We start from the raw sequence: 13,859 nt of genomic DNA on the forward strand, positions 1-13,859 counted from the left end.
ATGCATGAAATAGATTTGCATACAACTGAGGCAGTGTGTATTCAGGTCTCTCTCATGCATATTCATTAAGGATATCCTGAAAACCCGACTGGTTTGCAGCCCTCGAGGACCGGACTTGCCCACCCCTGGTGTAGATGGTACACCCATCTCCAGAGCCGGAGCATGCCTAATACCAATATGGCCACAGCCATAGGTAACGCTACCAAAAGGCGCCAAGGAGAGCTGTCTGGCCGACGGGTCTGCAGCAGAAGAAAAAGCAGCACGGCCCCGTCGAAATCGACTGCTTGGTTGGCACGGCCTTAGTAAATGAAAAAGCGGTGCGGCCCCGCTGGTAAAGCTGCTGATTCTGGTGGTGCTGCACTGCTTTTCCACTTACTAAGGCAGCGCTTACGACCGTGTCGATTTCTGGGGCTTCGGAGGAGGAGGGGCGCGCTCTGCTGGATGTAGTCCAATGTCCCGTGGCAGATAGTCGTTTCCTTGGCCATGGGGGCTGAAGAAGGAGACTGCTGCTGCCTGCTAAGTCAAGGGAAGTGAGTGAGAGAGAGCATGTGTTCTTGTGTGTGGGAAAGTGAAGAGAGAGCATGTGTGGAAGAGTAAGAGATAGCATGTGTATATGTATGTGGAGGAGGAGAGAAAGCATGTGTATGTGTGTGAGAGAGAGCATGTGTATGCATAACTACCCCAGTTACTTTCTGCCTGCTAAGCCATGACAATTTCAGGGCATCTGGAAATCAAAAGTTCCAAGGTATGAATAACAGGGAATTTTTTTAAATCCTTATTTTAATTGTTGGGTGTTATTTTCTGGGTCTGTTTTGAAATATCTTATTAATGTTTGGAAGATTTTTATGAGTTTTTAATTATTGAATATTATTCTATTCATTAATTGTTTTTGAATTATTCTTTTTATTGGTATGGTTTTACTAATTTTGGTTTTTGAGGAATGGTAATGTTTCTGTTTTTCACATTGTTACAATGTATACAGAATTTGGCTTGTGTGGTTTCCAGTTCAGTTTTTGTCTGTACATTTCTGTTTATACTGTATGGTCTCTTTATTCTGTATTTGACGGTCTGTCTGTGCTTTTCATGTATGACTGAAGTGAGTTATTCTGTTAGTGTGTTGTTTCTTTGTAGGAATCTAAAACAACTTGGATTGTTCTGTTTTCCTAATAGGGGGTTTATTACTATTTTAGGCCTGGTGTAATATTTATAGAATTACTTTTCATAGGTAGGGCTTTAGCTGTTTGAGTAGCTCTTTGGAGTCATGCCCATGCCCAAGATGCATTACAGTAGGCCTAATACCATATAGATTCCAAGTATCTCTTGGTTTTTTGCAGGGTTTTCTGGTTGGCACCTCAGCAGTGCATGTAAATATAATATACATATTGTAAGTGATATTTTTACCTTAGAAGAATGTGCTTTGAATGTTCTTTTTCATGTAAAATCTGTTGTTATAAATGCATCATTTTTAATTGTGTGTGAGGAGGGTGTGATGGGGTGGGGGTGGGGGGGGTACAGGCTGTAAAGTTTTCCTAAGGTACCTAATACCCTTGCACTGGCCATGGGCATCGCTGTACAAACATTGAACAGAGTCTGCCAGCTCGTGGTGTCATGTGTTGTGTAATGGGTGAGGGCGCAGTTTTTCACTTGGCCATAGGCGCCAAATTGCCTGGCTACAGCTCTCTCCATCTCTGTGCAGCCTATAGTTGTACGTTTCATGCAGGGCCTACTTCAGTTGAAGCCTCCCCTAAGGTCTCCCACTTTGTCTTGGGACCTCAACTTGGTGATAGCTGATGGAAGCTCCTTTTGAGCCGCTGTGCACCCGTGACCTGAAGTACCTGACTTGGAAGGTCATACTTTTGCTGGCGGTCACTTCAGCATGCAGGGTCAGCAAGCTCTAGGCCTTAGTGACTTATCCACCATATTCTAAGTTTTATCATGACAGGGTGGGTGCACCCTAGTTTCTGCCTAAGGTGGTGTTGGACTTCCATCTTAACCAGACAATCTCCCTGCCAATATTCTTTCCCAGGCCCCATTCGTGCCATGGCGAACAAGCACTGAACAGTTTGGACTGCAAGCAAGCCTTAGCCTTCTATCTGGAGCAGACAGAAGCCCATAGACAGTCCACCCAACTTTTTATTTCTTTTGATAAGAATAGGGTGGGCGTTGCCATTGCCAAACAGAACATATCCAGTTGGCTAGCAGATTGCATCTCCTTCTGTTATGCCCAGGCGGGACTGCATCTTGGGGGTCATGTCAAGGCTCATTCTATCAGAGCCATGGCACTGTCAGTGGCCCACTTGCGAGCAGTTCCCATGGAAGAAATCTGCAAGGCTGCGACGGGGAGTTCTCTTTACACATTCACATCACGTTATTGTCTGGATAGGGATGGCTGATGCGACAATAGGTTTGGCTAGTCTGTCCTTCGGAACCCGTTTGAGGTGTAGAACCCAACTCTCTCAACCTAGGACCTGTTGTTTGGGTTCAGGCTGTCTCCCCCTCTGTTACCAACTGCACCGTGTTGTGCGTTGGCACCTGGTTGGGTGTCTGTTGGTCCACTTTTGTGTTGGGGAGCAGCCTGTAGCTAGGGATTCACCCATGTATGAGGGCTACCATCTTACATGTCCTTGGAAAAAGCAGAGTTGCTTACCTGTAACAGGTATTTTCTGAGGGCAGAAGGATGTTAGTCCTCACAAAACCTGCCTGCCACCCCACGGAGTTGGGTTTCTCCTATTTTTAATTTTTAATCATAACAAGTAAGTACATCTACTTTATCCTAGCCAATTTCTGCACATAAAATCACAAGTTACACAAATAAATTCTTTGAAAGTTCAGACCTAAATGTGTAAAAATGTGATATTTATATTTATCTCCTCTTTGTGCTCCAAATTATAATCTTGAACATTTTAAAATATTTTTATTAGGTGATCAAAAACAGCACAACTGATCTCCCAGAATTGGAGTTGTTTCCTCGCTATCTGCTCTTTCTGAGGCAGCAGCCTGCAACTCGAACGCAGCAGTCCAACGTCTGGGTGAATATGGGTATGATGAGCCTGAGAATGTTTCCTCAGCACTTGCCCAGAGGTAATGTAAGAATGCAGCAAGAAGGAGACCAAGGGGTGCCATTGACAGGACGAGCTGCTGCCCGCGCGCTGCTTCTTCCTTAGTTCTGCTTTTCTTGCAGCAATGGGGAATGGGAAAACTCCGGGGCTTGCACCTAAGGTCCTGCATATGAGCTTTGCTACAGACTACTGATATTGTCAGAACAATTCATGTAAAAATCTTTTTTTAAATGTGCATTTTATAACAGAAATGATGGGAAGAGAGAGATCAGACCCGAAAAACTAATCATGGCCAAGAATGCTACAGGCTTTTGGTAAATGCTGGCCATAACTGTACCATAAAGGAAGCAGAAAACCCACTTTATAATACCGGTGTATTAATTAGAGCTGATTGCATTGCAATTGTACTGTAAATGGCTTAATGCCGCCACAGTGCTACATTTACATTCTCAAAATACTCCACACTAGCCCCTGTTCTTAGGTTGCTTCGGATTTTATTTTATGTACATTGTTTAGTGCTTATAGCTAGAAGGGCTTGTGACAGCACTCTGAATGCTCTTCTGCTTCATATATTGATGCATTTGTTGCACAGTGTTGTTATTTTCATATTAGAAGCCATGATCTGGGACTTGGATTTAATTGCTTCCTTTCCAAATGCACACTTAAGGCGAGTCACAAATTCAGTGTTGCGTACTTTGAGTGCACTATAGAAGAGTTTAGTAGTAAGTAGTATTCAGGTACAATTCACTTGAACATCTCCATTTTGTAGGATATACACTAAAGAGTTTTACTTCTTAAATTATAGTAAATAACTTTAAAAAATATTTTCTATGATAAAGCACCTCTTAATTTATTTGTAATTCTGACTTGCACATACCCCAACATGGCCAGCTTTGTAGGTCAACTAGTATAAATTCTACTCTAGTTAGACGTTAGGTGGTAATATACCAAATGGGTAGTAAGGAATCCTTAAAATGGCATGGGATGTGAAGATGTGTCTACCAAGAGTCACGCTAAGGTCATGTGCAGATCTTGGGTTTTTACTGCTGCTGTAAACTATTTTATAATTAAGTGACGAGGCAGCCAGAGCATAGTCACTGCTCATGTTGCTGCCTGCTTGGTGGCATTAATCTGAAACTTTGACTGGCATCGGAATCCATTTGATGTACCTGGGTTTCAGATGGTGGCAATTGCCACATTTGGCCATTGCAAAGCTTCTAATAAAAAAAACAAAGAACTTTGCTCCTGATTTTGAAAAATTTGTTTTTGCTCTGCACTAATTATATATACAATCAGTAATCTTTTTTTTTTTTGTTTTTTTTGGAATATGCTTTCTTGCTGTAATCTTACACTAATCTTATCTGTAATTGCAGAAAATTGCTTTTTCTTTTCCTATTTTCTATAAGGGATCGTAGCTCAGTAAAATGAAGGTAAAATGGTTATTTTGCTACAAGCATAGTGGTTCTGGTTTATTTCTGCTCTGCTGTACTGTAACATGTGTCCTGATAATGCTTTTTATTGGGTTAATCTGTTCAGTCTAGTGCTACTGAAGAGGAGGGCTTAGGAACTCTTCACCCTCTCCAGTTCTTTACACCACCTCTTCTAAATTTGCTAAGATTTAGGAGGTGATTTTTTAAAGGATTTACATGTGTAAAAGTAGCATTTATCCTAGTAATTTTCAAAAGCCCATTTACTTGCATAAAACCCAGTTTTACATGCAGAAATCCTTTTGAAAATGACCTCCTTTAAGTTTGAGGGTACAGTTTACTAGCATGTGATAGTACTTTGATGTGTTAGCTTCTCACCAGCCATGCTATATGTGTTAGAAAGGTGCCAGTCTGCAGGAGGTGCAGTGAATAAACTACAGTTACAGAGCTGTGTTTCCTTGACCTGCCTGCTTGTGCCAGCGTAGCCCATGGTCAGGCTATAAGAAGTGTTCTCTATTGTACTCTTTTAACTAGAGATGGACAGTCCAGAAGTTGTCTGTGACTTGGCTTTCTGCCTTTCATTGAGAGGAATCCAAGAAATTACTGTGTATTGTGACCCTAGCCATGGGACAACAGTGCAAGCCTGTGACACACTGTGCAGGGTGCGGGGTCCTGCAGACTTGGTGAAGCTGTAATCGCCTGTTATGTAATGGCTTTTTTTTGCTAGACTTGGAGCTGGGGGAAGGACACATGCTAGACCCTTTAGAGAATGTACTTTTCAGCTGTTTGCTCACTTTAAAGCCAAACCGGCCACCCTTTTTACCACTAGAATGTCTGATCTTATTTTATTTATTTTATTTTATTTATTTTTAATTTTTATATACCGAAGTTCTTGTAGGGACTACAAATCACTCCGGTTTACATAAAACAAAGAACTGCTCAACAGAGAGTGGAGCTTTACATGGAACCGTAGAACATATGGAACAGTATAAATGGATGACAATTAAACATAGTGAAAAATAAATAAAAATAATAGTTTAACTGGTAATAAATAAAGAATTATATTATTTACTATATATCTTCTTACCACTACTCATTTATTTTATATTATTTATATTATTTATATTATTTTATATTATTTACTATATATCTTCTTACCACTACTCATTTACATAAAAGAACAGAAATGCAGAGGAATGGAAACGTTTGCTGGAATATGTTACTTTTGTAATTGATTGACTTTGAGATCAGTAAAGTGATTCTGTTGGGGCCTGAGCTGCCAAGCATTTACCAAAACAGAGCCAGCTTCTTTCTTTCTCTCCATGTTGTGAGACATTTTCCTGTCACTGCTTATTGTAGAATATCATCTGATCCCCTTTTTCTTATTTTCATGTTAATTTGTCTCTCTGCCCCCGCTCCCAATTCTGATTATAGGAAACGTGCCTTCTCCAAATGCTCCTTTAAAGCGGGTCCTGGCGTATACTGGCTGTTTCAGTCGCATGCAGACCATTAAAGAGATTCATGAGTACCTGTCCCAGAGACTTCGCATTAAAGAGGAGGACATGCGACTCTGGTTATATAATAGCGAGGTAACATTGCTTGATAGACATTGTGGGGGTAATTTTCCTGGTGGGTAACTCAGTTGTGTGCATTCATGGTGCACATTCCGGGGGCAGATTTGGGGTGGGGTTTGGACTTTGCACGCTCTTGTTTGTATTTTCAGAAGTCTATGTGTAAATCTGCACACACAAGTAGCAGGTGGAACTCCCTGTGCATAACTCATGCATTCATGGGGGGGATCTTTATCCCAGCACTTTGAGTGATTTGATGCATATGAACTTGCCTTGAAAAGTAGCGGAAAAGTCTGCATGTAAGGGCATGCACATACCAGGGCCGGTGAGACCATTAGGTGGAACTAGGCGATCGCCTAGGGCAGCGTCAGTGGGCGGAGCACCACCGGGGTGTGTGAGGATGCTATTTTCAAAAATGTGAAAGGAGGTGACAGCAATCACGGAGCACTCGCTGGGGAGGGAGGGGGGCAGAAAGAGCGAGCACACTGTAAGTAGTCGACCATAATTCTATATATCTACCATTGTCAGAGGGCACATTCAAATCAGTGTGGGGGGGGGGGGGGGGTGTTACATTGGTCTGCCTAGGGCGCTACAGACTCTTGCACCGGCCCTGGCATAGTGCAAGGGCCATGTGGTGTAAAATTACACTCCCCATGCAATTTGCTTACATGCTCTTGTTCAGAAAACAATTTTCCTTCTCATCCTGCTACACCAGTCTAGAACATTTGAGTTATGTTCACTTTCCACCAGATATCATGTTTTAGACTTTACACAGTCCTGCCAATTTGAATATGTTTATTCCTTTAAGGATAACTGGAGCTTCCTTTGCACTCAGTTAGGCTAATCCACGAACAGTGGGTTATGCACCTCTACCAGCAGATGGAGACAGAGTAAAGCTGACGTCATGGTATATTTAGCCCTGCACTGACATCAGCCCGCCAGTATTCTCCATCTCCAGTATATGGTGAACATGCATTTCTCTACTGGGGATTGCTAGTGTAAAAAAAGAAACAAAAAACTAAAGAAGAAAGAAGATCAGGAGAGCACCACTCTACTCCTGAGGTGATACTCTGGGGTCCCTCCCTTAGTTGAGCACCTTGGTCCAGTAGCCTGCTTTGGCGTGGACTTAAAACTATAAAAAGGCCTAGTGGTTGCAGGACGTGGAGGCATGGCAGTGAAGGTTTTAGCCCTCTTCACCCCGCAACCAGAGACCCGATCCTGTGCTCTGCTGGGAGGGGCTGAGCTCAGGTTAAAAAAAAAAAAAGCATTTGGTTGGACAGTTAGTTTACAATGGTTTTCAATGCTTGCTGGGAGCCATATTTGGATGCTTATCAATGACACCGGTGGAGAAGAAACCTAAGTGCTTAGCAATATGTACAACTTGCCATATACGGGCAACATAAATTGGTGCTCCCTCTAATCTTTGTCAGTGTTGTATGGAGGCTCAAGCTGAGTGCCTTTGGCAGATTTTGCGGAAGCGGGTCCTTTCCAGCAGTCAGCAGGAGTGGGACCATTCGGTGACCTATCTGGACTGTTGCCTGGATCTGACGCCCCTCTGACTGTATCTTCCTTGAGGGAGGATAGATCGGCGAATGCCATGGTAGGTCCACAGGGTTTGGAATTAACCCTTCCACCTTATCTTGGGTGGAATTTTTTCAAGAGCTGCAGTCCTTTCTGCAGGCCTGCTCGGTGGAACCAGCCAAGACTTCGGCTCCCTGGGCTAGCACCAGGTTACGTTGCAGCAATGATGGAGATCCAGATGGCACTAATGATGATGGGGATCCCTACTATTTGGAAGAAGGAGAAATTCCTCCGGATTTGGAGCCTTATAGGACAATGCTACGTTTCTTTAATAGAGACGAGTTACTGGCTCTGGTGGCCCAGACATTGAAGATGCTGGAAGTGCCTGGTTTGGATTCCATGAGTATGCCAAAGAAGGATCCCGTTTTGGTTACCCTTCGCAAAGCATCATGCTTCTTTCCGATATTGGATGCAAATTCAAGAGTTGATTGACCTGCAATGGGGTGCCCCAGAAACTAATTTTAAAAGGTGTCACGCCTTAGCAGGGTTGTACCCCCCTGGATCCGACAACAAGGGAACAGTTGCGTTTTCCGAAGGTGGATGCACTGGTGTGTGCCATCACCAAGCGAACAACCATCCTGGTTGAAGGTGGAGCAGTGTTGAAGGACACGCATGATAGGAGAATCGAGGCAATGAATTTGCAGATCTTTCTCGTGCTACTCCCTGGTGACTCACACAACTTTGCATCTCACTCAGGAGGCTGATAAAGCAGGTTTGAATTCCTGAGCAGTGTTGGAACTGGGAGCCACATTCTTGCGGACGTGAGCTGTGACCTGGTTCGTATGGCAGCCAGAGGTGTGGCTTCAGTGATAGCGGCAAGACGACAGCTGTGGCTGCAGAATTGGTTGGCTGATACAATTTCAAAATCCAGCCTTACGAGATTATCCTTTTAAGGGCTCCCTCTTGTTTGGTAGTAAGTTGGAAAAGATGGCAAATTGGTGGGGTGAATCTTAGATCCCTCATTTGCCAAAGGACAAGAAGCTGGTGCCGCGTTCTTTTAGAACAGGGGGGCCCTACCAGGGGCTACAGACATTTTCATTCCTACAGAGGGCAGCTCCACAGAGGTCACAGCTGCATGGTATGTTTCAGTCCTTTCAGCCCAGAAAGAGCATAGGCTCTGGTATCAGAGCCCCTTGAGCCTCGCAATGGCATGCCAATTCACCTGCTGGATCAGGAGATAGGTGGCCATCTATCTTTCTCTTTTATCAGAGGTGGTCCAGATCACATTGGATCAATGGGTCCTACAGGTGATACGGGATGGCTATGCTCTAGAGTTTCTTCACATTCCTTGGGATGCCTTAATGATATCTCTCTGCAACTCCCTGCAGAAGAAGGCAACAATAGAGGTTACATTGAACAGGCTGCTGGCCTTGAAGGACGTGGTGGCTGACCCTACATCACAAGAAAATACGGGTTGCTATTCCATTTATTTTGCCGTACCCAAAAAGGAGAGTTCCTTTCGTCCCATTCTAGAAATCAAAGAAGTCAATTGGTATTTGCGAGTGACTCACTTTCACATTGAAACCTTGCGGTTAGACATAATGATGGTGCAGTCAGGGGAGGTCCTGACATCTCTGGACTTGTCAGAGACTTATCTACATATCTCCATCCAGCTGGAACATCAACGGTTCCTGCAGTTTGCCAATTTGAGGTGGCATTATCAGTTTTGGGCATTACCCTTTGGTTTAGCCTCAGCTCCCAGGATCTTCTCAAAGGTCATGGTGGTGATAGCGGCGTCATTGCGCAAGGAGGACATTCTGGTCCATCTGTATTTAGACAATTGGCTGATCTGGGCCAGGAGCATGGAAGAAAGTATTTTCTCGCAAGGTGGTCTCCTTGCTTCAAGAGTTAGGCTGGCTGGTGAAGCTAACCAAGAGCAACTTTCAGCCATCTCAGATGCTGGAATATCTTGGCGTCGGTTCGTTATGAAGCAGGGGCAGAGTGTTTCTGCCAGAGGTTTGTGTTCAGAGATTGATGATACAGGTGCAGAGGCTGAGAACAACAATTCAACTGACTGTGTGGTCTTACCTTCAAGTTCTTGGTTTGATGGCTGCCACCCTGGAGGTGGTTCCCAGGACGAGGGTGCATATGCACTCCCTTCAGCATGCCCTACTTTCACGGTGAAGTCCACAGTCTCAGAACTACTTGGTGAGGCTCCACTTATTGACGGAAGTCAGTGTCCACCTGTAGTGGTGGTTGCAGGAAGAACATCTAAGAAGAGGATCTCTGAGATAATACAACAAATGCAAGCCCCCAGGGGTGGGGGGCTCACTGTCAGGAATTGGTAATGCAGGGGCTCTGGAGTGCCGAGGAATCTGTGATGCATCAATCGCCTGGAAGCATGGGTGTTCGGTTGGCATGCTTGTGGTTCTTTGACCAGTTGCAAGGTCGAGCAATCCAAATTATGTCGGACAATGCGACGACCATGGCTTATATCAATCACCAGGGAGGAACCAAGAACCAGCAGGTGACACAGGAGATAGATGAGCTCAGGAAGTGGGCAGAAGTGCATCTTCTAGACTTATCCGCCTCTCACATAGTGGGAAATGACAACATAAGAGCCAATTTCCTAAGCAAACAGAGTCTAAATTCAGGAGAATGGGAGTTGTCAAACCTAACATTCCAGCTCATAGTGGAGCAAATATGGGAGCATTGTGGTCTCCCATATTTGGATTTGCTAATGACTTTGTCAGTGCGAAATTTCCTCAATTGTTCAGTCACCAGAGAGATCCATTGGCCCTCGGCATCAATGCACTCATTCAGGAGTGGCCGAGGGGCATGCTGCTATATGCCTTCCCACCATGGCCCTTATTAGGCAGGATGATTCGGAGAATTGCGAGGCATGCAGTACTCATGCTTCTGGTGGCTACAGTCTGGCCCAGGAGGCCATAGTATGCCAATCTGCAGAGGCTATTGGTGGGCGCTCTTCTCAGGCTGCCAGCCCACAGGGATTTGTTGCAACAGAGGCCGTGCTTCACAATGATCTGACTCGATTTTGTCTTACGGTATGATCCTTGAAAGGGCTTGGTTATTGAAGCATGGGTATTCCACTGCCGTGATTTCCACCTTGATTCGATCTAGGAAGTTCTCTACTTCCTTAGCTTATTTTAGAGTTTGGAGAGTGTTTGAGGCTTGGTGTGAGAAGCAAGGGCTCAACCTTGTTCGGCACAAATCCCATTAATTTTGGAGTTTTTGCAGGATGGCATGCTTAAGGATTTGGTCCTTAATTCTTTGAAGGTTCAGGTGGCAGCTCTCAACTGTTTTAGAGGTCGAGTAAGTGAATCCTTGTCAGTCCATCCAGATGTTTCCTGGATTTTAAAGGGAGTGAAGCATCTTTGGCCTCCCTTGCGGTTGCCGGTGCCCTTGTGGAACCTCAGTCTGGTTCTGGATTTCTTAGCGGATTCCACCTTTCGGCTGCTACATGAGGTTACTTACTTTGAAGGCAGTTTTTATGGTGGCAATCTGTTCAGTGCGTTGGGTGTCTGAATTGCAGGCTCTTTCTTGCCGCGAACCATTCTTGCGTCCGGAGGCAGTGCAGTTTCAGACTGTTCCAAACTTTTTGCCGAAAGTAGTCTCAGAATTTCACATGAATCAATCTATTTCCATGCCAATGCTAGACAGGGTTAGAGATGGTAAGGAGTATCATCTCTTGAGGGTATTAGATGTCAAACGCATCTGATGCAGAACTTAGAGGTGACTAGACCTTTCAGGAAGTCTGACTGGCTGTTTGTGCTCCATGGTGGAGGTAAACGAGGTGAGCCGGCTATGTGGTCCACAATTGCCCACTGGATTAAGGAGGTTATCACGGCCATGTATGTGGATGCCAAGTTGGCTTTGCCTAAACAGGTTAAGGTGCATTCATCAGGGCTCAAGCAGTGTCCTGGGCGGAGCTTCGTTTGGTGTCTCCGCTCGAGATTTGCAGAGCAGCAATGTAGTCCTCCTTACATAGTTTTCCAGGCATTATCACCTAGATTTGCAGGCCAGGGAGGATGCAGCTTTTGCTCCTGCGGTGTTGGTTGGACCGTGGGCAGCCTCTCACCCTATTCGGGATTAGCTTTGGTCATCCCACTGATCATGGATTAGCCTGTCTGAGTGCAAAGAAAGGTGAAATTACTACTTACCTGATAATTTCCTTTCCTTAAAAGAAGGCAGGCTAATCCACCTTCCTGCCCTTGGCTGCTTGCTTGTTACAGTTTGTCTTCTTAGATGACCGCAGTTCCTGGGATGTCTGGTAAGTAACAGAAACAGTCCCTAAGGTAGTGTAATTGTACTCTTATCTGAGCTCAGTTTTTCTTATTGGTTGGGCGCATGAGTGGTTCTCTGTTCATGATTATATTCAAGTATTATCAGTTTGTCCACAGTTGGCTTTTGGAGAGAATAATGGTGGGATGTTGTCATTGCAAGGCTATATATACTGTGACATCAGCTTTACTTCATTTTTATCTGCTAGTAGAAGTGCATAACCCACTGGTCATGGATTAGCCTGCCTTCTTTCAAGGAAAGGAAATTATTGGGTAAGTAGTAATTTCACCTTTGGCAGCTTATATTTCAAATTTTTTAAAACTTTCTTCTTTCTTTGGTACTGGAGGGTCGCACAGAGCCTGAACTTAGAAGGAAGCTGATTGTAAAGCTGAACCTTTCAGTGTGATTTTGTAGACAGCTTGGGAGGCACACAGATTTCTCCATTAGAGCCAAATACTTTACTTCTCTGGAATTGCAGAGCTCCATGCAGTTCCCATGCAGCTTCTGGGCTCTGCATTCTGCTTTTCTCCAGGCCCTCAAGTAGCCAAGATGAAATACAGTGTAACCCAGACTCAACCTTTTCCAGCAAACGAAAAGTGAAAACTCGGTTCCGCAGGTCCTAGAGGTCACAGCACCAACTCCAGACCATGGGAGTCCTGCTATAGAGTTCAGTTTTAAAGAACATCATGAAAATTAAATAACTGTTGTTTTTTTTTTTCAGAATTATCTTACCCTTCTTGATGATGAAGATCACAGGTTAGAATATTTGAAAATCCAAGATGAACAGCATTTAGTTATAGAAGGTAACTGTCCAAAACCATACAGAGCGCTTATATAAACATTTACAAAACCAAGCAATTTCAGTCTGAGTGAGGTGTTTTTATGAGGCAAAGTTATGGGCAGCATGATTTTAACGAGATTTAAAATAAATATTGTTAAAGCAACCAAAGCAGATGTCTTCTTATGATGCAATAAGACACATTTACTGTTCAGTTGTTTGATCCCATGTGTTTAATTGTGACACTCTGGGTTCATGTGCATTTTACGAGCTCAAATCATTTACATTCCTAGTGATTCAAGATTCATTTGGCCAACATGAGCTAACGTTTTAAGGGGTGTTGAGACACACACTTAGATAAACCCAGTCAAGCCATTCTTTGCTTTTTGGACTGTGTGCACATAAATTGATTTATTAACCAGGCAAATTAGATTAGGAAAGCTTTCTCAGTTTCAGCTGGGTCCCAGAGGCACAGGGAGATGCGGTCACTTACCCGTGGTCGCACAGAAAGTCAATAGCAAAAGAAGTCTTGAGCTCATGGCTCAGGACTTGTCTTGAGTCATAGTCTGATCCTTGAACCACTAGGCCTCGCCTCTTCTAGAAGGTTGTTAAACTCATTGTATCTCTTTGCAGTTCGAAATAAAGATATGAGCTGGCCGGAAGAAATGTCATTTATAGCAAACAGTGGTAAAATAGATCGGCACAAGGGTAAGTCCATAATAGAGTTTTAATGTAATGTACAGAACACAAACACATCCCTTAAAAGCACCAAAGAAAAAGAATTCAGTTTTCTAGAAGTACTCTAAAAGATGTCACCCATAAGTGAGGCTTTGTTGAGCTGCTGCCCTCCAAGAATGAACATGATAGGAAAGTAACTTCACTTGAGAGCGTTCTAAGCCTTTTGCACTTTGACTTAGGAACTTTTGAGTTAACTAGCACTTCTTTCGTTGGGGAAGAGAGAAGTCTCTTTTCAGTCGATGAAAAGTGCCTTAATGTGATGTCACTTTGCCAGTAGGAGTCCTTCTTGAACTTGCCTTCATGTCTGTGCTGTAGCCCAATCACTGTGGCTCCAGTAAACTCCAAATTGTGACTTCCAAGTGATAAGGTTAGCTGTTAAAATTTACAGTTTTACATTCAGTTAACAGGAGATCTGGATGATTCCGTTGCATGCCAATGTCGTTAGAAAACATGCCAGCATCAG

The 13,859-nt window shown here is 43.9% G+C and overlaps 1 protein-coding gene across 5 annotated transcripts in view; it reads left to right on the top strand.

Moving 5' to 3' along the window:
• Positions 1-13,859, top strand: part of USP32 (ubiquitin specific peptidase 32) — a 430,766-nt gene that overhangs the window by 301,919 nt on the left and 114,988 nt on the right. For 4 of the 5 annotated variants that reach the window (XM_029611622.1, XM_029611620.1, XM_029611623.1 and 1 more), the window contains 4 exons: positions 2,922-3,081; positions 5,921-6,075; positions 12,602-12,683; positions 13,292-13,366. In XM_029611622.1, coding sequence (XP_029467482.1) covers positions 2,922-3,081; positions 5,921-6,075; positions 12,602-12,683; positions 13,292-13,366 — 472 coding nt within the window. The remainder of the gene's footprint in view (positions 1-2,921; positions 3,082-5,920; positions 6,076-12,601; positions 12,684-13,291; positions 13,367-13,859) is intronic. The other variant, XM_029611621.1, reaches the window with a different exon arrangement.

The sequence above is a fragment of the Rhinatrema bivittatum genome, chromosome 8 (genome assembly GCF_901001135.1).
Source record: "Rhinatrema bivittatum chromosome 8, aRhiBiv1.1, whole genome shotgun sequence".
In the NCBI taxonomy this organism is placed as follows: domain Eukaryota; kingdom Metazoa; phylum Chordata; class Amphibia; order Gymnophiona; family Rhinatrematidae; genus Rhinatrema; species Rhinatrema bivittatum.